This window comes from Zootoca vivipara, chromosome 2 (assembly GCF_965207765.1).
Source record: "Zootoca vivipara chromosome 2, rZooViv2.hap1.1, whole genome shotgun sequence".
In the NCBI taxonomy this organism is placed as follows: Eukaryota; Metazoa; Chordata; class Lepidosauria; order Squamata; family Lacertidae; genus Zootoca; species Zootoca vivipara.
The window spans coordinates 48,675,880-48,703,767 of NC_142584.1; the positions used below are offsets into that span (position 1 = coordinate 48,675,880).

The 27,888-nt window shown below is 42.8% G+C and overlaps 1 protein-coding gene across 1 annotated transcript in view; it reads right to left on the reverse strand.

Moving 5' to 3' along the window:
• The window catches only part of NEURL1B (neuralized E3 ubiquitin protein ligase 1B), a 197,852-nt gene extending 170,442 nt beyond the window's left edge, over positions 1-27,410 (reverse strand). Inside the window, exon 1 of the mRNA XM_035105296.3 lies at positions 26,984-27,410. Coding sequence (XP_034961187.1) covers positions 26,984-27,071 — 88 coding nt within the window. The 5' untranslated portion in view covers positions 27,072-27,410. The remainder of the gene's footprint in view (positions 1-26,983) is intronic.
• Between the last annotated feature and the right edge of the window lie 478 nt (positions 27,411-27,888).

Consider the following 27,888-nt stretch of genomic DNA (forward strand, 5'->3'; position numbering starts at 1 on the left):
CAAGAAGTATAAAGGACCACAGGGAGGGAAACCCGAGGGGGTCCCTATAGACAATGTGAAGGGATTAAGGAACAAGCAACTTGATTTTGTGTTTTTATTCTTTTTTGTAGTGTTATTATTGTTGTGTTTTGTCTTTTTTTCTGTGTTTTTTTTCCTTTTGTATTCTGGAAAACCTTAATAAAAAATATTATATAAAAAAAGAAGTATACAGTTGAAACTCAGAAAATTAGAATATTGTCAAAAGGTGAATTAATTTCAATAATGCAACTTATTATTTTTAATTCTTCTTTCAATTTTTACAAATGCTTTCTTTTGGAAATTCCACTGTAATAAAACAAATAGTTACAGTAATACAAAAATAAATAACGCTTTTACATTTCATTAATTATATTCCATTTATGATTGATCCGCCTAACGACAAATAATTACAATTACAACAAATAAAGGCTTGACATATCTTGCTTTGCCTGTCATGCATCTATCTCATATATTGGTTTCACCTTTTAAGTTGCATTACTGAAATAAATGCACTTATCGACAATATTCTAATTTTCCGAGTTTCACCTGTAGACTCATGCAAAGAGGCTGTTCATCCAGGCCATTTGTCATGCCTCCTTTATTACTCATTATTAAGTATTTGAAAGCACCATGTGCAAGTCAACATCTCAACATCAATTCTTTATCAGTTACAATAATTGAGGAAATGTTCCCAGGAAGATGACTAATACAAAGGACCACAAAACATTTAATCATTTTAAATGAAAGTTCAACACATTTTAACAAAATGTTCAATATGCAATTAATAATGTTTGGAATAGGTAGGGAGCGTTACATTTTATCATGAAGCACTGAGAAACTGCACCTCTTTAATTCTTGAGCTTCCTGAATCATGAAGAGCCACTGCTAAATGTGACATTCATCAGATGAAAACCTAGCAGAGCTTGAATTGCTGCAAATGTCATGAAGATATGCAGCAAGCAGCCTTCCAGCTTAAAAGGATACCAGCAGCCTGGGAGAAAGGTTTGCAAGCTGTGTAGTGTTACTAAAGGTCTCTACTTCCAGCTGTTAATTCGAGACTTCTTCCAACTCAGATCAAAAAGGCTTTCTGTCTGATGTACAACCATCTAATCATACACTGAATGGAAAGAAACCACCTGTAGCACTAATTCTGATTCTATCAGCATATGGCTCCTGGGATTGATGTTTTAGATCCCCTTTTCCCAGATAAGCAACTGAGATTAATTGGAATCTGTATAATTGGCAAAACTGTGGTAATATTGGGTAAATATTGGGAAATTAATTTAAAATTTTTTTTTTAAAAAAAGGTGGGAGGACAGCGTGGAGCAGGCTTCCTCAACCTCGGCCCTCCAGATGTTTTGAGACTACAATTCCCATCACCCCTGACCTCTGGTCCTGCTAGCTAGGGATCATGGGAGTTGTAGGCCAAAAATATCTCGAGGGCCGAGGTTGAGGAAGCCTGGCGTGGAGCTTGAGATCTGGGGAGATTGATTTTCCAGTATGTTTGGTGCAAGCAAATGAAACACCATATACTTGATGAATAAATCCACCAGTGAAAGTAAATGATCATAGTTCACATTAGCTAGAATATCCCTCCTAGGTTTCAGCTTTGGACATGTCGCCTACCAACAGAGCATATTTGGAAATATTGTCCCTTGGAATCTAGCTTTATGGCCTGCTTTGACCGAGCAGGGTGAAGTGAAATATAAACTCAACTCATTACTTCCAGCATTCATTACCAAGTAAAATAATGAATATTCCACCCTGTTCCCCTACACTGCCATATCATGGGACTGCTACTATTCCTCTCATCCAAGAGGACATAGAGCCATAAGTCCCCAAAAGAGAAGGAACATAAAATCATTTAAAGAAATTGGCCTGTAGGCTACTAACAACACACCATTTGTTCCAGAGTAGACATGCAATGAGTGTATGCAGGGTCAAAGGTTTGTGCACTGTGCTCTTATTCCCCAAATAGTCACACAGAAAGGCATTTCAAAAAGTTTATTCATGGATGGATGGCAGCTAACGGATTGAGGTTGAATCCTGACAAGACAGAAGTACTGTTCTTGGGTGACAGGGGGCGGGCTGGTATGGAGGACTCCCTGATCCTGAATGGAGTAACTGTGCCCCGGAAGGACCAGGTGCGCAGCCTGGGAGTCATTTTGGACTCACAGCTGTCCATGGAGGCGCAGGTTGATTCTGTGTTCAGGGCAGCTGTCTACCAGCTCCATCTGGTACGCAGGCTGAGACCCTACCTGCCCGCAGACTGTCTTGCCAGTGGTGCATGTTCTAGTTATCTCCTGCTTGGACTACTGCAATGCGCTCTACATAGGGCTACCTTTGAAGGTGACTCGGAAACAGCAATTAACCCAGAATGCGGCAGCTAGACTGGTGCCTGGGAGTGACTGCCGATACCATATAACACTGGTCCTGAAAGATCTTCATTGGCTCCCAGTACGTTTCCAAGCACAATTGAAAGTGTTGGTGCTGACTTTTAAAGCCCTAAACGGCCTTGATCCTGTATACCTGAAGGAGCGTCTCCACCCCATTGTCCAGCCCGGACACTGAGGTCCATCGCCAAGGGCCTTCTGGTGGTTCCCTTGCTGCAAGAAGTGAGATTACAGAGAACCAGGCAGAGGGCCTTCTCGGTAGTGGCGCCTGCCCTGTAGAATGCCCTCCCAGCAGATGTCAAGGCAATAAGCAACTATTTTACTTTTAAAAGACAACTGAAGGCAGCCCTGTTCAGGGAAGTTTTTAATGTTTGACGCTGTATTGTTTTTAATATTCGGTTGGAAGCCGCCCCGAGTGACGGGGTATAAATAATAAAATTTATTATTATTATTATTATTATTATTATTATTATTTTTCAACAACTTCCCAAGTGTTTTATAAGTCAAATATATTCAATTCAAGAAGGAGTGTGTGTGTATGTTTTAAACAAATCATAATTGTAGAATGCCATCTTGAGGTACTGTTTAGTTGAATTGGAACAAGCCACCCTAAAAGCACACACATATGTTTGGCAAGTGGTACAGACTGACCTCTCCTAGGTTGCTCTCCAAGGCCCTTCACCCCAGGCATAACTTTATAAAGGCCATGGATGAGTGGGATATGCCAGTGGCCACAGACAATGAGGCAGAATAGTTATTAGATGGCCATATTACTCCAAGCTGATCAAGTGGCTCTCCTACCTCTCCGTTCTCAGCAGTGACATATGAACACCCATGTGCATCACTATTGTGATGTATATTTTAATTTGTAAGCCATCTTGACTTTCATTTTGTCCCAGGAATGTGGGGTTTGAATGTCAAAAATATACAGATAAACATTGCCCTTGTGGCTAGAGTTTCACCAGCAAGAGAAATTATGTGTTCAAGCCAAACTGTTCTGGCATCAGTACAAGCAACAATCCTGTAATTACATGGATTGCCCATAAGCACACATAGCTGGGTATGGAATAGCAGCCTCAAAATTTTCAGCCACCTTAGGCAGCCTTACTTAGAAGCACTTCCCACAGAGTTCTGTGAAACCTGCTTACCAGAAAGCACGCTTAGGACAGCAACCTTCAAAGAATAACACTGAAGATATGTAATTTGAAAAGGCAGTTTAGAAAGAAAGAAAAATCTTTTTTTAAAGAGTAAGAAGGTCTGCTCTATCCATTCTTTTATTCAACTATATTCTTTTTCCCTTCTGCAAAATAAGCCATCTTTCCACATCCTACAATGGACAATAGCAGATGCAGTAATATCCAATCCAGTTTATCCAATGGATAATGCATTTGGAAGCAAGATGGAGAGCAAACCAAGGGCTACTGAAATGCCTGAAGAACAAGCAATGATTAAGCACCCCCATCCACCCCTTGTAGGTTTGCTTAAATCATAGTGAATGTAAGAAGACAGATGATCTAAGCTTGCAAAAATGTATCCGGTCACTTGCAGCAAATGTTTGTGAAACAGCAGATCCTCATATCCTGGCCAAAGTTGTTCCTGGTTTGGAAGTAAACGGTTCCTAGCGATTTTCACTGGTGACCTACTTAGTCAGAACTCTAGACTGCCACATGCAAGGAAGGGCAGAGTATCCCACAGTGGTTTGCAGTTCAAGATGCAAGACTGGATCTAGTACTCTGAACTATTGCCCTGTTGCTGTTTGACACATGCTTTTCCAAAGTGCTGAGAATTTTTTCCAACTCTGTTCATTCTGCTTTCTGTGATTTGAAGTATGATGGAAACAGACTCTTTTGCCTACATGAAAACTAATGGGGTCAACCACCAACACCTTTAGGTTGTAATTAATTAACAAAGCACTAAACAGAATGATGGCAAATAATTGCAACCAACACTTTTAGATTTGCCACAAGCAAAGTCCCAAGTATTAAATAATGTGTTTTGTTCCTTCTAGCCTACTGAGCCAGATAATAGGTAACAGTGAATCGCAGGGAAAGTGTAGGCCTGACACAAGGCTATAGGCCAGGAAAGCCAGAAGCCCCTGTTGGCAATGCTGGTTATGGTACCCATGATGTAGAGACACATCTAAACTTCACTAATGAGGAAGGAGCAGTAATAAAGCAGTGGTTTCAAGCTTCCCAACTTCTACAATAACTTGGCAAAACAAATAACTGCATAGGAACAAGTTACACACTAACTGTGCTAGCTACATACAAAAGCTGAGTTCTCAAAAAACACTAAGTCATGGTTCATTTTAACCATATTTTGTTCAGCAAACTATGAATTACGGGCATACAAACGAACGATGCCTTGTTTCTCCAAGCTTCGTTAGTTTTCCAGCTTCTCTCTACTTGTGTCTTGATTCTCTGGAATGAAGTGGCAAAACAGCCCATGGTCAAGCAAGGCTGCTGGATTCAGACATAATACCAAACTATAGTTAAGAACAGAAGGCATAGTTCATAAGCCAGCAACGAACCATTGTTTCACATCATTATTGGTGATCACAAGCTCAAGCAAGCCACGCTTCGGCTAAACAGACTATAGCCTTTCTTCACTCTAACTGCTCTCCCATACTAGACTGATACAACCTTATGAGCAGCAAGAGTGATTTGATAGATCTACCAGTGCACCTAGTACATTGTGTGGAAAACATTTAGCACCAGTATAATATTAGCATTATATTATAAGATTGACAAAGTGCAGTGCACAGGCAATGCCTATCATGTGCCCCTCCTGAAGACACAACTTGGAATGCAGAGAAAATTATTATATATACAGCCATTTAGTCCCAACATGGCATATCTCCAGCTCCTCAAGCAATTCTGGCTGAATATGCAAGGCTTCCAAGTTGTAAATACTGTCCTGGCTTGCTTGAATTATATTGTCTAGCACCAGGCCAGCCAAAGACAGTGCATATTTATTACTGCCAAAATATTGTTTCTTAATTTCACACAAGTTCATTCTGATATACATTCAGCAATAAACATTCAGCAAAATATTTCCTCTATGTAACAGTGCGAGCAACAGGGAAGGCAGCTACACAAGCTTGAAAATGTGCCTATTTCTTCCAACATGAAACCAAAGAAGGGGAAAATATAAATTAAATGACATTAGTTACATTCTTTAGCAGCAAAATAAAAAAAATCCTTCAGTAGCACCTTAAAGACCAACTAAGTTTATATTTTGGTATGAGCTTTCGTGTGCATGCACACTTCTTCAGATACTTTCGTGTGCATGCTTTCGTGTGCATGCACACTTCTTCAGATACTTGGTATCTGAAGAAGTTTGCATGCACACGAAAGCTCATACCAAAATATAAACTTAGTTGGTCTTTAAGGTGCTACTGAAGGAATTTTTTTATTTTGCTTCGACTCAGACCAACACGGCTACCTACCTGTAACTATTCTTTAGCAGGTAAGGTTTGCACATAATACAGGAATGTTCTACTAAACTGAGCCTCGTCAAAGACAAAAGTTCTACGTGGAACCTTATAATTTATCCCCATACAATGGCAGCCACTTTTGTTTCATTCAATATTACAGTATGAAACAAAGTTGCTCTGAAACATGTTTACTACTCCATCAATTTCCCAAAGAGACGGAGAGATTTCAGATAGCAGCATTTAAAATATAAACACACACTAAGGAAAGACATTTAAAATAAATGTGTTTTTTAAAAAAATAGGGGGGGGGGAAGAGTTGTTTTCAGCCAGGTCAAATATTCCTTGCATCTTTCATAAAAAAAGTGAAGCGGTTTTGCAGTGTCTATATCCCTTATGTTACTCTGCAGTTCGGATTGTTGACTAATAAGAAAATCTCATATTGTGTTGACCTCATCAAAATATTAAATATAATCTTTCTGAAACTGCCACATCCAGTGTATTCTGGAGTGGAAACTTCTGAAAGAAACTTAAGCATGCTGCTACAGAGCAGATGAAATCAGCAAAATTGTCACCTAACCATTATAGGCACATGCTAAACCACTGAGCCTAGGGCTTGCCGATCAGAAGGTCGGCGGTTCGAATCCCCGTGACAGGGTGAGCTCCCATTGCTCGGTCCCAGCTCCTGCCAACCTAGCAGTTTGAAAGCAAGTCAAAGTGCAAGTAGATAAATAGGTACTGCTCTGGCGGGAAGGTAAACAGCGTTTCCGTGTGCTGCTCTGGTTCGCCAGAAGTTGCTTTGTCATGCTGGCCACATGACCTGGAAGCTGTACGCCAGCTCCCTCGGCCAATAATGTGAGATGAGCGCCGCAACCCCAGAGTCGGTCACGACTGGACCTAATGGTCAGGGGTCCCTTTACCTTTACCACTACCAGTAAGCATAGTAGCGCTCTCTCTCTCTCTCTCTCATTTTTACACACACACACACACACACAAAAGTTCTTGCACAACAGGGAGGATGATAGATCCTTATATCTCTGATGTGTGCCAGTTTCAAATATGCTCTCCTATTTCTACATCACTCTGCATTTTTTTATTAAAAAGTGTTAAAAATGTCCTTTTTGTTCTTTTCCCACAAAATATACATTTTACACGCATCTTATCCTAAAATACACATTTTGCATACATTTAACCCAAAAAGAAACATTGGCTTTTAAAAAATACATATGATTACTATAGTTCAAGATTCAGAAAAGTACAAAAACTGTAGAGTAATTGCATTCTATCTGGTATGTATATTAGTCCAGGAAATGCAAATCAGGTTGGATTGCTTAAAAATGCAGGCTGAACACAATCCTTGAGCATCCTTAGTCCAGTTCAGATGTGATGATCTCAGGCCAATAAACCATGGTATATTGTCCTGAGCATAGCTGCCAAGTTCCGGATTGAAAAATCCGGGACCACCAGCGGCGCAGCACCGGAAGTCGCTTCTATGCGACTTCTGGACATGCGTAGAAGCAACTTCTGGTGCCACTCTGCCCATTTCCAAAATGGTCATGGCACCAGAAGTCGATTCTATGCATGTCCGGAAGTGCGTAGAAGCGACTTCCGGCGCCGGTCTGCCCATTTCCAAAATGTCCGCAGCGCCAGAAGTCGCTTCTACATGACTTCCGGACATGTGTAGAAGTGACTTCTGGCGCCACGGCCATTTTGGAAATGGGCAGAGCGGCACCAGAAACACGCCCGCCGGCAGGAGCTGCTTTCCAGGGGATTTACGGGAGATAAATCCATTCGGGAGACCAGCGGGAAATGATAAGGAAATAAGGGGGGTTTCCCGGGCAAAACGGGGTACTTGGCAGCTATGGTCCTAAGAACAAACTAGGTGCCCACATTCTCCCTCCTCCCTTCATGTGCCCAGCTTTGGTGCTTATATCCTGGCTTTTTAAAAGTGTCCTGTGATGTCAGAATTGGGAAACAGTGTTTTGACAAGGAAGGATTATGATAGCCAAAGTTGGGAGCACAAGTGGGGTTAGGAGAGGTTATTCTCCAGCCAATAAGCTTTGGCTCAATTGGCTTGAGATCATTGTGTCTGAAGCAGGCCAAATAACCTCAAATAGAGTCTCAAATATTTTGCATGCATTTAAATACATCAAAATTCAAATAAGCAAAACTGATCTCTTTCTCTGAAAGAGGAAAGTGGGACACTTGCAGACATCTAACTCTGCCAAACAAGGACAGTGTGATCCAGTTATATTGCTAGAGTTAGTGGCAGAGAATTGCATTCACCAGACCAAAAAAAATATCATTTGGCACATTTTATAATTGCCAATGGGTGCTATTTTTATTACTGCTTGGCAGATGTGTCTGCAAGAACCTGACAAGTTCATTCAGGACTTCTCAGGGGACCTGACAAGCTCTTCTTGGAACCCTGACCTCCCCCCACCCCCACATGCTTAGCCTCCATTGATTTCCCCCAGCCACATAGACAGGTGCACTGCAGACAGGCACACTGGTGAGGCCAGCACTGTTTGCTCCATCCAGGGTATTGCAAGTGCACAGTTCCTCCTATGCCTCATTATCCAATAGTTTTCTCTGTACCTACCAAGTCTCAAAATTAGAACACGGACACATCCCATACAAATGCACTCACATTTATATAAATAGGTGCGTGTTGCACACCACTGTCTAGTGAGTCACTAAAGAAAGAGGGAAGCATTGTCACACCAGGAATAAACAGTATATCCAAAATAACACACAGTTAAAAGCATCAGCAGCACACACTGGAAGAGCATAACTAACGCTGCAGAAGCCATTGCCATGGTGGTGCTATCATTCTGTTTCCTGTGATCAGGTTAGAAATGTGGCTGATCTCACCATCATTCAATGTACCACCAGTGGGGATGGGTTAGGAAACAAAACATTTTCTCTCTCCATCAAGAACTAGTAAAGACAAAGGCACGGATATGGCTATATGAGGTCTTACGGAGCTGGCAACTGCACTGAAAGGAATTACTTGTAAAGCACACTTTGAAACCCTCTGACAAAACAGGGGTTAAAAAAAATATTTAAATTGGTCCATGTAAATATCTAAAATGCACAGAGCTGCTCCAGAGAAAGGTTTTGCAACTACAGCTCCCCGTCTGGTATGACTAATCTCCAGAACAAAATAAAAAGAGTGAAAAGGCACAGTTCATCTTCTCCAAGACGACAGTGTTTGCACATAAAATTAAAGCAACATTAAAAATAATTTATAGATTCATGTGAATGATCAGCATACTGTCCTAGTCTGTGCTGGTCATTAGTGGCCACTTTACTCCTCCCTCTCTCCTCTGCAGTATTTGCCACATTGGAAACAAACAAACCAGAGGCTGGCTTACATGTGTATACAAACCATGATCAACTCCCGCCTGGAAACCTATGTTCCCACTGTGGAAGGACGTGTGGATCCAGAATTGGCCTCCACAGTCACTTATGGACTCACTGTTGAATCTGTGTTTATGGAAGACAATCTTACTCGGCTGCAAGTGATCACCAAAGAAGACAAACCACAACTCATGGTTTATCACCAAACAAACTACAAGTGGAAACCAAAGTTCATTCTTGGCTTACTCACTCATTAATGGTTTGGAGGAAATAAACCATGATCACCAATTAACATGCCACCAGTTTCTGGTTTGTTTCCTCCCACAGTGTAGCAAATCAGGTGCACTGCTGACTTTTGTCCTGCCAGTCTAGGAGTTATAATAATTTAACCCAATTGATTAATTTAAAGATAAATGAGCTGAACTAACAAAAGTCAAGGGGTATTATTCAAGCCATTCAATGGATGTGAATATAAAGCTGGAGTAAGAAATAAAGCTGTCAGAACAAATTAACATTTGCTTATTGATGGCATTTCATGTCAATGAAAGATGTTGGGGGGGACACAACAAAACACATGAACCCACTACACAAATAGGAAATGATGAGTCTGGTTGGGAGAAGAGGAAGATCATGAGGCCGGATGGCTGTGGGAGATTAGACAGGCTTAGTGAAAAAGTTGATTACTGAAGACAATGTTCCAGCTTGGACTACAAACCTCTCTCTATTGTTTAAGATTCCTTCCGAGACAGCTGGAAAAGAGCACCCTTCCTTCAACACAATGTCATCCTTTCCAAACTCATGTTTTCTTTGGAGCTGAAATTAAGTGGCACTATGTAGAAAGGGCCCCCAAATAAGAGGTTTGAGGAAGCAAAGGAAAACGAAAAGGGATGTTTCTGCCAAAAGAAGCATTTTTGTTAAGAGTAGAATTTAATTTACTTCTCTGAAGGTTTTTTTATATATATAAAACAATTTTAAAAATATTTTTGCAAAAAGTATTATGCCTTGAAGCATTCAAGCAAATTCGTGCTCATGATCAAGAACATTATGTAGCATGCAGGACAACTACAGTGTAACTCAATAAAACAGAACAATGAGAACATAGGAATACGGTTCTACGCAGTTATTTCCAAGCAAGTGATACTGCAAAGTAAAGGCTGACCCACACCATACATTTAAAGCACATCTAATGCACATTTGAACCACATGACTTCTCCCTAAGTATCCTGGAAACTGTAACTTGTTAAGGATGCTGGAAAACTGTAGGTCTGTGAGGGGGAAACTACAGTTCCCTTGATTCTTTAGGGGAGGTCATGTCCTTTAAAAAAAATGCATGTTATTTAAATGTATGGTGTGGATCTATCTGCCCTATGTGTGCATAGTTTTGGAATCTAAGTTTCCTACACTAGCCATGAGAATTATGTCTCCAAGCTTATGCTATGGCTACAATGGGCATGGTTTGTGCTGTATTTCATAAACCGACTCAGTGCTATAATTGTAAAGGATGGAGATTAAGAGAAATTAATCTTCTCTGCAGGATCTGTACTGACCCAGCTGTGCAGATGCTGACACCCTGACCCCTTTTAAACTTTACTGTCAAATCCTCCACTCTTATGTTCAACACCGCAAATTATTCCATAATGAAGAATTCAAAATTCTGAAGGAATGAGGATTCTGTGAGCGAAGTTAGGCTGAGAGGGGAGAGAGCGATCTGCCCAGGGGAGACAATGTTAGTTCTGAATGAAGCCCTGAATTTTTGTGGGTCCTGGACATTTCAGAGCCAACTAAAGGTACATCAAAAGGGGGGAAATATCTATAGATCTTGGGATACCATGTCTGACTGGTTGCAAGAGTATGATTTTACTTATTCTGTGGAAACAAGGCTTGTGGTTTCATAAATAGCTCCCTAGTTGATCAGAAAATGATATTCAGCCCAGCATTTCAACAGTTCAATGCACAAATGATAAGCTTATAATTAGAAATCACTCACATAGAACATGGTTGCATATACAAAACTAACAAACATCTGCAAGTGAAGCAAAGGAAACCATTCATTATCAACTGATGTTGGGGTGCACCCTTTCAAAACCAAAATGAACTCTTTTTGCTGTGTGTGTGTTTGTGTGTGTGCTCTTTTTTAAAAAAATGGACTGATGAAGAGGAAAATGTTACTTTCAGAAAGAAAGAAGCCGTGATAGGAGAAACCATAAGTTTAATTTTGTTGTAGAGGTCTGCTCTAAAAGAACAACAACCTGCATTGCAGGAGGTTGAACAAGATGAACCTCTTGGTCCCTTCCAACTCTGAGTCTGTGATTCTGTCTGTGATTTGGTGATTTCAATAAATTTGTTATCAGTCTCAGTGAAATGTATTTTTAAGTCTGCTCGCAGATATTGGTTTTATATATAAGTACTAACTAGTGGTATTTATCAGAAACAGCACAATAGGAACATTCTTTGTGTACACTTAAATATAATGTAAATACAAGGCAGCTGGGGTCACTAAACTGTTAAATTGTACTGCATAGCGCTGTGAGTAATCTTATTCAGAACACAGAGATAAACTTGCCTTCCTCCACTAAAGTCAATTGTATTTCTTCGATAGAAAGGAAAGACAATTTGCAGATGAACTACATCCAAGGGCCAGATGAACTACATCCAAGAGTATTAAAAGAACTGGCAGAGGTGATTTCAGAACCACTGGAAATAATATTTGAAAATTCCTGGAGAACAGGCGAAGTCCCAGCAGACTGGAGGAGGGTAAATGTTGTCTCTATTTTCAAAAAGGGGGAAAGAGAGGACCCAAACAATTACCGCCCAGTCAGGTTGACATTAGTACCAGGAAAGATTCTAGAGCAGATCATTAAGCAAATGGTCTGTGAGCACCTAGAAAGGAATGCTGTGATCACTAAAAGTCAGCATGGGTTTCTGAAAAATAATTCATGTCAGACTAATCTGATCTCATTTTTTGACAGAGTCACAAGCCTGGTAGATGAAGGGAACACTGTGGATGTAGCATATCTTGATTTCAGCAAGGCCTTTGACAAGGTGCCCCATGATATTATTGTAAAGAAGCTAGTACAATGCGGGCTAGACAATGCTACCATTCAATGGATTTTTAACTGGCTGACTGACCGAACCCAAAGGGTGCTCATCAATGGCTCCTCTTCATCCTGGAGAGAAGTGACTAGTGGGGTGCCACAGGGTTCTGTCTTGGGCCCAGTCTTATTCAACATCTGTATAAACAACTTGCATGATGGGCTTGAGGGCATCCTGAGCAAGTTTGCAGATGACACCAAATTGGGAGGGGTGGCTAATACCCCAGAGGACAGGATCACACTTTAAAATGACCTTAACAGATTAGACAACTGGGCCAAAGCAAACAAGATGAATTTGAACAGGGAGAAATGTAAGGTACTACACTTGGGCAAAATAAAAAATAAAAATGAAAGGCACAAATACAGGATGGGTGACACCTGGCTTGAGAGCAGTACATGTGAAAAGGATCTAGGAGTCTTGGTGGACCACAAACTTGCCATGAGTCAACAGTGTGATGCAGCAGCTAAATTTCTTACATGTTTAAAATCCGGGGGTGGGGGTGGGTGGGTAGAAGAAAGTCATGTTAAATATTCCAATGCACATGATTTAGGCAAAGACTTCATTATTGATGTATTTATTTTTAAACACATGTTTTGGCCAAAAAGCTATCCAGCCATGTCATTCTAACTCCCTTTGATGGGTGAAGTCAAATTAACAAGTGCTCTAGGGGATTTGTGAATAGAGGGAGGAAAAGGGCACCCTGGGTTTCCACTCACCCGGATTACAGCTCTGACAATTTTCTTTCCCCACAATAAAAATTCTGAGTTGCTTTATTCATAAAGTTCCAAAGGGGAAAGAAAAAAATGTGATTACTGTGCTGCATCTGGATCCTTAGCCTTATCAAAGCTGTCATGGGACACAGAAAATGTTTGCACTTTTTATCTGAAAAATGTCAACCAAATTCACAGAACTAGTTTGTAGAGTAGAACAAGAAGGTCTTCCTTATCACAAGCAAATAAAGCAATTATTCTGAATATGGAATAGGGGAGCAAAAAAAAAAGGGAAATTGGCAGTTTCAGTGTTTCTGTTGCTTCAAGTCCTTCCTCCATCCACCCCCTCTCATGCCCATGGGACCAAAATTCTGGCTAGCAAGTAAATTTTCACATAAAAGCCAATGGCACTCTCTGAAGCTACATACTTTCGGGCCTGAGAACATCTTTCCCCAAAGACATAACCCAAAGGATTCCACTCCCACCCCACCCCACCCCCACACTCCTTGGCTCAATGCTCTGTTCCCATGGCTTAAATATGTGGGTCACTGAAGATTTAGACATTTAACGGAAACTAGGATGAGAGAGACACATGCCCCTCCTGCCAAGGCTTCCAGGTCCTATTTGCAAGAGGACGTTTACTGAAATAAGTGGAAGGGGAAAGAGAGGAGTTTTGAAAACCATTTCCAGAAAGGTAGCTATGCTGTTGTCTTTCTTTTGTTGCAAGCAGTTCTTAGTGAGGACCTGAACAGTTTCTGCTGGTCTGTTTATCAAAATAGACCAGCATGGGGCAAAATGATCACAGGATTTACTCAGTGTAAAGGCAATTTCTTATACAAAACGCACTACTTCTCAAAACAGTGCACAAGCAATAAACCTGAAAACCACACATCTTAGGAAAGCATGAAGTATATGAATTCCAAACATATGTGGTACTGTGCCAACTGTCTAACCCTAAGGCAGGGCCAGGGTCAAGGGCTGACATCACTGGGTCCTTGCCAAGGCCTTCTGCCCCCTCTTCTTTGCTGTTACAGGTTACAAATTTAATGCGTTCGGAGGTCCGTTCTTAACATGAAACCATTCTTAACATGAGGCATCCTTTCGCTAATGGGGCCTCCCGCCCCCGCCACCCCGCCACTACTGCTCACATCCCGGGGCAAAGTTTGCTACCAGGAGCATCTACTTCCAGGTTAGTGGAGCTTGTTACTCGAAGCGTGCGTAAGGAGGACGGTTCATAACCAGAGAGGTACCACTGTATAAGCAAGAAAGTGGGGAGCAGAGCCAGGAGTTAACTTCTGTGTGTGCTGTCTTCTCTAACTCACTCCAGGAAATGGTGCCAATTGAGCCCAGAAGGAGAAGCAAGTGAATGGGAATTGGTGAAGATGAATGTGCTCTGGATGTGGGGTGCACAGAGAAGATATTCCTGAAGGCTCCCCCCCCAAAAAAAAACCTGGAAATGGAAGTATTTCTCAAAATGAGGCCATGTTTATTAATGCATTCATTCCAAATAAAATGTTTGAAATATTTCCATGCCACCTTTCATGCAAATCCCAAGGTGGCTTACGACTGCAAAGCACAACTTAAGAAAACAAAACAAGATATGTAACAGCACATAACAATAAATAAACAATCTGAAACAGGTAGGTAGCCGTGTTGGTCTGACGTAGTCAAAACAAAAATTTTAAAAAATTCTTCCAGTAGCACCTTAGAGACCAACTAAGTTTGTCATAGGTATGAGCTTTCGTGTGCATGCAAACTTAGTTGGTCTCTAAGGTGCTACTGGAAGAATTTTTTATTATTATTTCAGTCTGAAACAGTAACAGCTAACCAGCAAATCTGTTAAGAAAATCTAATCAGTAGCCCATAAAAACCAGGGAGAAATTAAATACATTTTCAAGCAGGACCAAAAACTCAAGAGTGGGCACCTTTCTTATTTTGGGGAGGGAAATTGTTCCACAGACTAGGCACTGCAAGATAAAAGTCTCTCTGCTTACTGTCAGGTGTTCTTCTCCAGCAGGCAGCAGCACAACCAGAAGAGCCTCATCCCAAGATCTTATGAGCTGGGGAAGTGGATATGGGCAAAGACATTCCCATAGCTGCCAAGTTATCCCTTTTTTACAGGGATTTTCCCTTATGCTGAATAGGCTTCCTCGCGAGAAAAGCGAAAACTTGGCAGCTATGCATTCCTTAAGATATCCAAGTCCCAAGTTGTTAAGGCTTTTATAAGTCAACATGAAACCTTAAACTTTGTCTGGCAGCAGCACGGCATGATCATGAATAGGCTGCTCCCAATAGCAGCCTAACTCAGGCATCCCCAAACTTGGCCCTCCAGATGTTTTGGGACTACAACTCCCATCATCCCTAGCTAACAGGACCAGTGGTCAGGGATGATGGGAATTGTAGTCTCAAATCATCTGGAGGGCAGAGTTTCCCTATGCCTGGTTTTACTACTGTACAGTATTTTGAACACGCTGGGCAGCACAAGGGCTCCTCTCCACTACAGCAGGGAAGAAAAGAAGGGGTACAGGGCCAGCCCAAATCAATTTGCTGCCTGAGGCAAAGAACAAATTGGTGCCACCTCCCTACGCCAATTCTGTGTACTGTAGTCAGCTGGGCCAACAGTGGATTAAGTTCTACAGCGGCAATGAGAGAAGACAAGGAGAAAGTGAAATGCAGCTGAGCAACAACTGCTGTCAGAGAAAGACAGGGGCACGACCAAGGAGGGAGGCTACTACTCCATCGACCACTTGAGGCCTAATGGTAGAGCCAGGGAGGAAAAGGTAAATCAGAAGGGACAAGATAAATGGGTTCCAAATGGAGATATAGCAAAGAGGAGAGGGAATTATGAATTTCAAAGCACGTTTGGAGATGGGAATACTGTGAGAGTTCTCAGATCAAAATAAGTCCCTGAGAATATGGGGGCAAGATGACACAATTGACAGAAGCAGCAAACAGGCCTTTTAAAGCAGGGCTTAGAGCTTTAGGCATGACAGCCAACAGCAGGAATTAGTGAAGGATGACCAAATGCAAAGGACACCAAGGCACTTGAAGAAGCAATTTATTGGTATCATTAGCATTCTAATGAAATATAATAAAATAAAGAGAAAAAAATCAGCTGCTGTTGGTTCTACATGGCAAGTGGCACCTGCCAAAGTTTCATCTTTGGGAAAGTTATTAAAGATACAGAGCTACTTCCTCATATGCATATGGTTACCCTAAAACAGCCTCTCTCAACTTTGGATCCCCAGATGTTGGAATACAATTCCCATCATCCCTAACTAGAAGGACCAGTGGTCAGGGATGATGGGAGCTGTAGGCCAACAATACCTGGGGACCTAAGGTTGAGAAAGGCTGCCCTTCAGTTTATACCTGAAGGTGCCATAGTTCCAAAGCAAAAGCAGCAAACCTTGATAAGAGACTGGTTTAAGTCAAACTTCAGAATTTCCCCTACATCAGTAGTAGCCCATGCCATGCCCTTTTTCACCAAGAGTTTTGTAGGCTTTCGATTGTTATCAGTAAAATTATAAACTGAATTGATATGAAGTACAGTACAGTAAACAGAATGAAATCCAATACTGACAAATTTCTAAGCAAAAAGTACCTCCAGAAATTAGCATGCATGTTCTGCTCTCTCTAAGAGTGGCTGGATTAATCATGCTTAACACTAACAGAGCTAGTTTATTTAAATCACAATTGACTGAAACCCCTAGGGCCTAATCAAGGGAGGTCAGGACAAATCTAACCAGTGTTAATCCATGTGTGACACACACACAGCATGCAAGAATTAAATGCCTTACAGAATGATTTGAGCCTTGTGGCTTGGGAGAATGTACATAGCAGGGGGGCGGGTGGAGGGAATACCATATGCTTGAGTGATAATGCAGAACACCAACAATGTTATGCACATGCAGCCTGCTGAGAAGATATAGCCAGTTAAATCACAATTCACCATTAATTAGGATTGCCCCTTTGCTTTTTATTGACCCTGCTTATGTGCCTTTAACAGCAGCCCAACTTGAAGTAAATAGACAGGTGAAGCTTTTTACTTCCTCCACCACTGAACTCTATGCCAGGAAATGCTTCACCTGCTTATTTTCTTAGTGAAAGGCACAGGAGCTGGACCTATCTTGCTTGCTTCAAAGGTGGCAATTCTACTCTTAGGCTATGTTTCAGCAAACATATGATGGTGACACATTGAAGCCACCCAGAGTAGTGTCATTTTCTTCTTTTTCCTTTTTACAGGATACCCGGCCACTTTAATGCTGAGACAAGCCAGAGGCACAAATGCAGGTTCCTATCATCGTGAAAAGCAGGCGCAAGGACAGCAAGGCCCAATCAAAACCATAGGAGGGCCAAAAGGTTAACACTCAGGGGCTCCTGCTCTGGCTTTTTCCTTTTTTTTTACAATAAAACAAAACAAAACCTTGCATCGTATCTAGCTGGGCTCTTATAACTACAACAAGAAAACACTATATGGTTCCAAACTATATGTGAATGCAGGAGATGTGTGATCTTGACTTTTTATTTTCTAATTTATATTAACGAAGGTGGAACAGGCTCCAGATTTGACCAGAACAGCAACACTGGAGGTGTAGACAGCGGGCAGGGTGCCAGTGGGATGGGGTAGGGCAGAATCCCAGGGCCTGAGCCCCATTCCACTCTGGCGCCCTGCAGGCCAGCATTGCTTTTTGGGGCAGCGGGTGCCTGTAGGCGCCCAAGCCACCGTGTCACTCCACGGAGAGATGTGTGGCTTGGGTGTCTTCAGGCCCCATGGTAAGTGCTGCCACACCCCTGTGGTGTGGCGCCCAGTGCCCCCTGCCCCTGCTTGCCCCCCTAGCTATGCCTCTGGTTGTAGAGCACTAACCTTTTCTTCACTGGCACTTCTCTCATTTAGACACAAACTGTAATTAGGCTTTCAGAAGAAGGGTGAAAACAGGGTGAACACGTGGGCAGGTGGGGTCGGGGTCTGGTGTCACTACATGTCCATTAGTTGCTTTGAAGGGAAGTGGTTTGCTCAAGAAAAGAGGGGCAGGGTAGTGTGGCCAGTGCTCCTGCCAAATCAGATCCAGAGCCCTTATGTGCCTAGCTTAAGGTTAATTTTTTAAACCCTGGGAGATTCAGTCATTGTGTCGTGTTTGGCTCTCATATATATATGATATATAGAGAGAATATGGCATGAGTATACCATGTCTTCACACTTTTCAGATAAATATTGGGGGGCAAGGAAATAAAACCCCACTCAGATTTGTTATCACCAGCTGGTTATAAATAGCCAACCTAAACTCCCTTTCCTGGATCCTAGACTGAGTTGCATAACCATCATCCCAAGGAGAACATTGAACTCCTACCAAACTACTTTAATAGGCCCTGTGTACCCACAGGGAAAGCACTATCAAGCACATTGGCATTCAAACTGGGAAAGCCTGCAAGAAAAAAAAGAGGAAGGCGCCGGAATTACATGAGCACACCAAGAGTAGAATAGATTTTTTTTGGAATACAAATAGCACACGATGAATTTAGGGGTGGGCTTGGAGCAAGACCCATCTATTCCCACCAAAAACAAGGAATTGATCTGCAGACAGTTTGATGAGTAATACTTTTTTAGACACTATTAAAATGCCTGGCTCTCCCTCTCAATATATTCCAAACACTGCTGTCCCTGGAACTAATTACTTAGGAGCCAGGGTGGTGGTGGTGGTGATGGAATACTACATAGTCCCAACATATTTAGCAGTTGTTCTGTCACTTAAAGCCAGCACCGTTTCCTTAGTAATATCTTCCTCCCACGGTTTCCTGTTCCTGCATGCTACACTAGACAGAGGCATTATGTACAGCAATATGAATATCAAAGTGCACACAGAGATTTGCAGTCACTAATCTCATGCATATTTTTAAATTTCAAAGGGGGTGAAAAAACCAAAAGAAAGAAGCTGACATTTTGAGAAACTGCAGATTCCTATGGGCTTTATAAACCTAGCCTATCCGCGAAAGAAGAACAGAACAAATCAAATTCTGGGCACAACACAGTGCCAAAACATTCCACCCCATCCTACCCACATGTCTTTTCAACATGTTAACAGTTTCAACTGGGATGTCACCCTTTATTGAACTGTTGGAGCACCAAACAGATGTTGTAATTGCTGACACACTGCAATACCCCCCAAATATAATAGCCTTAAGTTGTGGCATCAAGGTTCCTTCCAATGAACTTCAATGTAGCCTCCTCCAGCTGACAGGATTGTCAAAAGACAACAGTGAGATGTAATTCCTGACCACCTGAAAAAAGCCATTGTGTGGAAGTTATTTGCTAAATTCCACACACTGACTTTTCATCAAGTACCATCCAGGCCTTTATTCCCTCATAATAACTCCCTTCCCACTCTTAACCGTTTTTTCTAAAGGCTTCTCTACCAGCAATAACATTTAGATCAGGAAAACGGGGGAGAGGGGGTTTGAACAGTTAAAACATTCGCATTACTCTGATTGAAAATGGAACCTCCCATGGCTGCTTTGAAGTACAACAGAAATAAGCCCATAAGTCTGATCACAGATCTTCAGTGTCCCATCTGTTTAGCTCTTGAAATGTATTGTTGTACACACACCTCAATATCCAAGCAGTGAGAGACCAATGCTTACTCAGGGTTCAGTTGCTTATCAGGCTTTCGTTTCCTTGGCATGAATGCCAATAAAGACTGTGGTGTCTTTAGGATAAATGGCTTTATCTACACATATCTGCAACATGAGGATATGATGGGAAGGCTCACAACATTAATGCTTCAACCATGGGCATAGCCAGGATTTTTGTTAGGGGGCAGGCTTTTGCTAGGGGGCCAGAACCTCAGATTTGTATTGATTTTTATTGATTTGTGGGGGCAGCTCCCCCCCCCGCCACCCCCTTGGCTCTGCCCATGGCTTCAACAGAATTTGTTTCCCCATTAGGTTTCCAGGGAAGCCTGCCCACCCAGAAAGCCATAGCTTTAGGTTTCAGCCCACAGAGAAAGTCAAAGCTCCCTGTTGGCTTTCAGCTCCCAGTATCAGCCCCAACTCACCCACAAAACTAGCCTCCCTAGTCAACTGTTTTCCTTCCTTGGATGACAAGGCATCCAAGCTAGATGAGGGCTGGGTGGGGAAATGGCTACCCACTTCCAGGAGAGCACCATCACCTAGATGTCACTATGGCAACATGGCCCACTCTTTGAGCCACGCAAAAATAGGATGATTGGATGAGCAACTAAGTAGCCTAAGAAAGAAACTGATCTGACCTTTTCAGCAGCTTCTTCTACAGTATTCTAAACCTCACAGAGACCATATCCCAGGCCTGGAAAAGACCCACAGATATAATTCAAACTGAGCCGCTTCAATTCCTATAAAACTACACTGCATATGAACACAGAATTTCCATTTCGGTAGAGCAGCCAATAACTACTGCTAAACTCATCCTCTATGGAAGGAGTGGGAAAACTGTGGCTCTCTAGAAGTTGCTGGGCTACAACTCCCATCACCCCTGACCATTAACCATTGCTGGCTGAGGCTGATGGAAGTCCAACGACATATCCCCACCCTGTGCATTTGCTTTCATCTTGCATACAGCATGTAAGAATTGCCTAGCAGAGAGCAAGTGTGAAAGCATTTGTAAAGCAGAAGAGAATCTTGATGCTATTTAAGTGCAATTTTTATTTCAAGCCATCAGTGTGCTGCAAATAGGTCTAAAGATCAGGGTGGATTAACAACATGTCCTTGATATGTCATCCTCAAAATAACCCTGTAAAGATGTTGACGGGGAAAACTGAAGACATTCTTCACACCTTTGGACTTCTCCTAGGACCAATGCTACCTGGATCACACTGGCTCCAGACTTTAAAAAAAACTATGCAAGCACCTCCCAACAGGTAGGCTTTTCTTATGCAGAATGTATTGTGCTTAACACCCACTGACAAAAGAAAACAAGGTGCTGAATTATTTTGGTTGCTTAAAGAAATTATTTAAAGCCAAAGAGACTTTAAAAAAGCAAAACCCTTGAGGTTATGCTGTATGAGAGTCTCTACTTTTTCTCCTTCCTGTTCAGTGTAGCCAAATCTCAAGTTTTGAAAAGATGAATAACTATTTAAAAAGACTCACAAAGACTGCCTCCTACACATTCCACTCAGGAATCTGAAGAGAACACTCTGACTCTCATCAAAGTAAGACAGCACCATAGACGGTAGACACAAACACCCATTTCTCTTCCTGAACTTCTGCGCTGAGCCGAGGAAGGGAACACGTTCCAAAAGCAAACATGCTGGCAGGAGAAATTCACTCCCACTCCACCACATGCCACAAGTCAAAAGGTGACCTGCCTGCAGTTTAGGCATATATCTTGCCTTGGGGGGGGGGGGAGTACTGCAAACCAATTCTGTCACCACACAGCAGCTCCACACACTCCTGACTGGGTGCTATAAGCACAATGAAAGCTCTGTCCTAAATAATTCATCGAGTGGCTTATGATTCCCAAGTCATCTCCTATCGTGGCTAATCCTCGGGGTCACAGATAGTGGCATAGTGTGGGTTGCCAGCACCCAGGGCCACATGGAGGGGGGAGGGAGGGAAATGGGAAGAACACACATGCACATCCAACTGGCTAATGGTGTCCACACTACCCAGGAGATTGCAGTCGTAGAGATAATTTTAAAAGAGTTGATCCATTGTCTGGAGAGGTCACTTCGTAGTTTGCATGGAGAAGCCATTTTCAATGGAGCCCAGCGATGGAAGCGCACAGCTGTATTGAGGCAGCACCAGGTGATGAATTTTTTGCACCCCTAACAATTTTGCCCCTGGGGCAAGTGCCCCTGTGCCCCACCCCCATGCTACACCACTGGCCAGAGACACTCTGCTTCAGCTATGGAATTGTATTAGGTGACTTCAGACCATTCTCTGGCCCAGTTTAATACTGTCCTTGAAGAGGATGAGAGCTCCCATTTTGGTGCCCAAAATGACTTAGAGGTCTCATCTAGATCAGAACTGTTCCCCACTTGTATGGTTTCCTTCCAACTTTCTGGGCAGTAAATGCATTGTGGCTCTAGCACAAGAGAGTTTTCTTATTAATGCCATCCTCTCTGGCCCACATTTCTCCTCTACTAAGGATAATTAAATTAGCATGCCTTTGAAAGGGAAGGAGTTTTGAGAGATATGGCATGTTAAATACCTTTTCATTCATTCATAACAGTGATGGCAGCACTGACATCAGCATCACTAATTACTGCCAGCTTCTACAAAAAGCCAGCATCTCTTTTTTTCTTGTTGACTTGGGAGTTCAAAGCAGAACCTTAACTTAGCAATGTGGCACTTCCAGTCTCCACACTGCCAATATAATTCAACTCTGCACATACAACTAAACAGCTACCCCACCTCCAATTTCTTCAGAGCAGTTCTAGCTTTTCTTTTTCATAACATTTACAACAGATCCAAAACAATAAAATAAAAACAAATAATGAAAGGCAATTAGGTAGCTAACAGCATGATCCTAACATTGCCTTATGGCCACCTGGAGGGAAAGGACTGTAAGCCCACCTGGGCCAGCAGAACACATCCTTATGCCAATGGGAAATATTTTCTATCTGCATTGTGAATGTAATTTTGTCACTGGCTTTGTGCTGCTCATCATCATGATATTTTCCCTTTATGTTGGCAGTAAATATATTTTTCGCAAAATAAACAAAAAAATTAAAGAACTGCCGCAGCATCCTTGTGTTGGTAAGATGCTCATAGCTGCCAAGTTATCACTTTTTTAAAGGGATTTTCCCTTATGCTGAATAGGCTTCCTCGCGAGAAAAGGGAAAACTTGGCAGCTATGAAGATGCTACCACAGTGGAAGCCTTACAGCACCTTGCACAAACAGCAAAGACTCACAACTAAAGTGAGAATGGCATACATATTGCTGACCCTTCTCTCCTGAGAATACATGCAAACACTCTGCCTCAGGACTCCAGATATAAAAAACCCAACCAGGACTGTCAATTCCATTGCTGAAACGAAGGTGGTAAAGACGGGCAAACATTAGTGGGGTGGAGGGGAGAGCCCACACCTCAAAACTGCCCATTTCACACCATCCTCTCTCTTACCAAAGGCACCCTAAGGTGCTCAGAGAATTCAGGCTCCCATGACCCCCTTCAGAACCTGATCTCCTTTTTCCAGCCACACTGCCCTTTCTCATGGAACCACCAGGAAGGTCCTAGGGCTGAACCTTCTGAGTTTCTTGTTGTGTTTTCCACATAGCTCTCTCATTTGAAAAAAGTTTGCCCACCTCATCTGTACACTAATGCCACTGTGATATTTGATTCTGATGATATTTGGGTGCTTGAGCAAAGGACTGCACCTATGTTATGCTAACATTTTAGCACTGGCATAGCAGCCATCCACTATAGGGGTCACCCTAAACAATTTTAGTCCCGTGTTCCCTCACTTTAGATTAAGCTCACTGAGCTTTGAGGGGCTCTTACTTCTGAGTAAACACAGGATCAGGTTGCATATTGACATGTACAAAATGAAGACAACTGCTCATCAAAATATTTACCTATGAAGGCCCACAGTGCTACATCACATCACATTGTTAGCTTTTTACTCAGTGCCGCTGTCCGTAAACTTGAGTGATCTATCTGCAATGCATTATCACAAGAATATTGTTTTGCAGATTAGGTTGCATTCTCTTCATTTTGTGGGTTGGAGAGAGATTTGAAAGCTAACCTGTACAGCTAGCTCTTAATAAATCATCAGTTAATACAGTACAGCTAGATGTTGAGGCAATTAAAGTTATGAATGCAGGCTGCCCTCTAGTGGTGGACACCTACCATTGCTGGATAGCGGGGTTTAATTAACATAAGGTGGCTCAAAAGCAAAAGCTTTTCGTTCCTCAAGAATGATAGAAATACAGCCGCTCTTGGCTCCCGCTGCATTACAAAAACTTGGAATGCAAATGAAAGTGCATGAGAAAAGGGTTGGTTTATTGGGGCAGGTGAAGGAAGAGCACACAACAGATTGCAGTAGAGTGCTGTCCCCAACTGGCATGCAGAGGAGAGCTCTTTCTGGGTCATGACTAGTCTAGCCGCTTCAGTAGAAATGTAGACAGTATGGATGGGCACAAACCATGTAACTGGCATGGATTATGAGGGGTTTTCAGTGGAATCTGTGCAGAATGGCTGATGCCTGGAAGGCACAGATACATAATGGTCTATTACAGTATCATGCAGTCGAGCATGCTCTGCTGGCATATTGCCTTGAGTAAATTACCAGTTCCATGCATCTGCCACTTCCAGTAGCCATCCTGTCCTAGCTAATGGCTTTCCTTATGATGTACCAGCTCAAAATGGAGTGCAGGTGGCAAACAAGACCAAGAGAGAAATGGTGGAGAAGGAAGTTATAGAGACAGAAGGTAAATATCACAGAGGCTTAGGAACCCTGGGCCCAGTGGCCAGCTACTGCCTACCCTATTGTACAGGGTGAGTCTTTTAAGAGGCTCCATGGAACATGTGTACTGTACTCTGCATCCACAGGGTCTCTTTTAAAGAACTCACCCTGTACAAAAGAAAGCCCCAGGGGTGGGGTGGGAAACCTGTGATTTTCCAGATGTTGTTGGACAGCAATTCCCATAATCCCCAGGCAGGGATGATAGGAGTTTCCAAAGAGCCATGAACTCCCCATCCCTAACATAGAGAATTTGAAGTATCCGAAAAGAGCCATTGAGAACTCTTAAGAGAAGTATAAGCTGAAGTGGCTATGCATTGCCTAAGCATCTATTGGACACCCAGGAAAATGGTTAAAATTTCAAATAACTTAAAAGGTAACTGGCATTCTACCGGTAGCTGAATGGGCATGAGATAGAACTTCCTCAGACAAACATGAAAAGTGTTCTTGGTGGTTGTTTTTTAAAGAGAGATTGAGTCATAGCCTGCATATGTATTTGCTACTTTCTGTAACAGCAGGCCTTTGTATTGCTGCATTAATCCCTTTCTCATCCAAAATCATTCCCATCGGAACATCCAGAATGTGGAATTTGCCTTCTGAGAGATGAAAGAGCATCACCCCAAGGTAGAACTCAGACCCACACCAGTTTTTCTCCCACTGCATTGCCCTTTCCCATAGGCCTCCTCCATGTACCACCACCACAGCTTGTGCACTAACTAGAAGGTATTGTGGTCTCTCTCCGGCTACCTAACTGGCACTGGGCATACAAATTGTGGATGTACTGAGTTGGGTGATGTCATGAGTTTGCTTGGCTATCACCAAGATGACCGGGGGGGGGGGGCTCCCTTCCAACTCTATGATTCTATGATCAGCACCTTCTATGCAGGGCTGATGTTGGAGTGTGACTATATGAACAATATCATGATTGGTAGGTACTGGAGGAGTTGCCTGAGACAGTGTAGGTGTGTTTGTCATTGTTGCTATGTCAGCTTTTGTTTCCAAAGTCATTGATTCTGTTACAGGTTTAGCTTAAGCTTACCATTACATTTCACTGGCATAATACCCACTTGTACAGTGAGACTAAAGGATCATCCTGCGGAAACTGACTATTAACCAAAACCCACAAAGGTACTGACTAAATTGTCTTCTTGAATTATACTGCAATCTACAGTATCAGTAAGTCTGACCTGGCAGAAACTATGAGCCATGTGCATGAACCTAAGACTCTTGTAAGTCTTAGCTTTCCTATTGAGTAACTATCACACAGAAATTCATGGCAACCAACATATAAATGTCTTCAATAGTCAAGGTGCTGTATTTTGAACTTTCTATATGAGGTATAAAGAATTGAATGAAGGACTGGGACTTGAGTTATTTAACTAACTCATGCAATAAGTTTCCATATAAAGTATTTCTCTTGCATACATATAACAGACTTGGAGCATAATGCTATTCATAACAAGCCCCCTTGTACTCAGTGACCTTTCTCACAAGTAAGTGTGTTTAAAATTGCAGTGCTAGACAGGATAATCAGTACAGGATATCAGGTTTTATGCACCAACTTTTAGGCTTTTAGTTATTAAAGCTCAAGCAAATTATAACTGCCATGGAGTATTATTTTCACCTTGCTATTTAAAAAAGGAAAACAAGCTATACTTTACTAAGATAATGTATGCAAAACATCTGGAAAATGCAGCTCTATAGATGGCAATGAAGGTGGTGAGAATGGAGAAGTGCTGATCTTATTGCCCTCTGGATATTGGTTTGAATATTTGAGAGAATAAGCTTTATTGTAAAGCAGGTTTTAGAAACGAAACTCACCCTGATAAGGCCCATCAAGGAATAAATACCATCTACATAACATGCCCAGTATCTTATGGTTTTTTGCAATTCGTGTTGTTCTGCCAAAACGCAGGCTAAAATGACTGCATGGAAAATGGGGCATGCTAAAAAAGATCTGAAGTTAAATATTCATACTGATGAATAGCTATAGCAGCAGAGGAACCCTAAGGTTACAACCACATTGGCAACGATACAGCCACAATATTCTCACACACCAAACACAAACATGTTTACTTGGAAGTAAGTTCCATTGATTTCACCACTTTTGCTTGTAGGCAAATGTTAACATCTGAACAGGGGTAACCCTATCCTTCCCAAGGGAAAGGCACACTGTATTCACAGTGCCCTCTACTGGTTTTACCTGGCACAGCCAAGCTTGGTTGACGATATCATTGCCGCCCACTGCTTTTGTGAATGGCCACTGCGCTTCTCTGGTATACATTTAAACTTTGCCCATGCTTGTCACAGATTGCACCCTCTCTTGTACCCCATGGCCACGAGCTATATGCGCATAGCTGCCAAGTTTTCCCTTTTCTCACGAGGAAGCCTATTCAGCATAAGGGAATTTCCTTTTAAAAAAGGGAGAACTTGGCAGCTATGTATATGCGGCGCCCCCCACAGAAGCTTCAATAATGCGTTAGTTTTTGCGGTATCACAACGAAGTTGAGCGCGAGACTGGCTCTCGCTTCCCTTACCCAGGGGAGGGGCGCCCGAGATCCAGCTGCTGCTGCTGAGGCAGATGCGCATCGCCACCTCTAGCGGGACAGACTCTGTGTTGCCCATGGCGGTGCGGTTCTTCCCTTCGAGGGCAAGAAAGGAGAAGGCGCGGGCAGCGGTGGGCTAGGGGTCTTCTGCAAGCTGACCGGTCGGCGGCTCCTGAGGACTTTGCTCTTCAGCAGTTGCAACTTCTCCCGCCGGAGCGCGCGTTCAAACCCGGCACATGGGCGAGGGGGCCAGCCAATAGGTGGCGGCGCAGAGCACCTGCCAAATGGGCGGGCAAAGGCCCGGTGCCTCTGCCAAGGGAGGAGGATCGTGCTTCGTCGGTGCGCCGGCCTCGCCATTGGAGCGTTGCAGGGCGGCAAAAGGAATGGGGCTGTGAACTGGCCTCTCGCGTCACACACCTGGGCCTTAATTTTTTAAAAAAAAAAAATTAAAAAAACACTCCACACACACACACGAAGTCTTAAAGGGCCAGTGCCATATACAGTACTCGTTCTTCAGCCCACGACTCTTAACGGATTGCCGTTAAGAGCCCCGCCGTCTCGTTACCAAAACGTAAAGCAAGGACTGGGACGCAGCGAGGGACGGGGCTCCCGCCTTCTCGCTCTTTCCCAGATAAGTGTCCGGGTCTGTGTGGAGAACGACTCGGGTCCCGGGAAGATGTTGGGGTTGCGAAGGGCACGCGCCCTCCTACAAGGCGCCGTGGGGCTGACTGCGGGGCTCCCTCCGCGGCGGGCCGGGATGGGGCGAAGAGGAGCGCCCCAGGCTCCTAGCAACACGGGCGAAAAGAGGGAGGGGAAGCCTCTTGCAAACTGCCACTGTTTTGCAGGTGGGACTCATTCCATGCAGGCAGACTCAAGCTGCGAAACTGAGCTTGCCT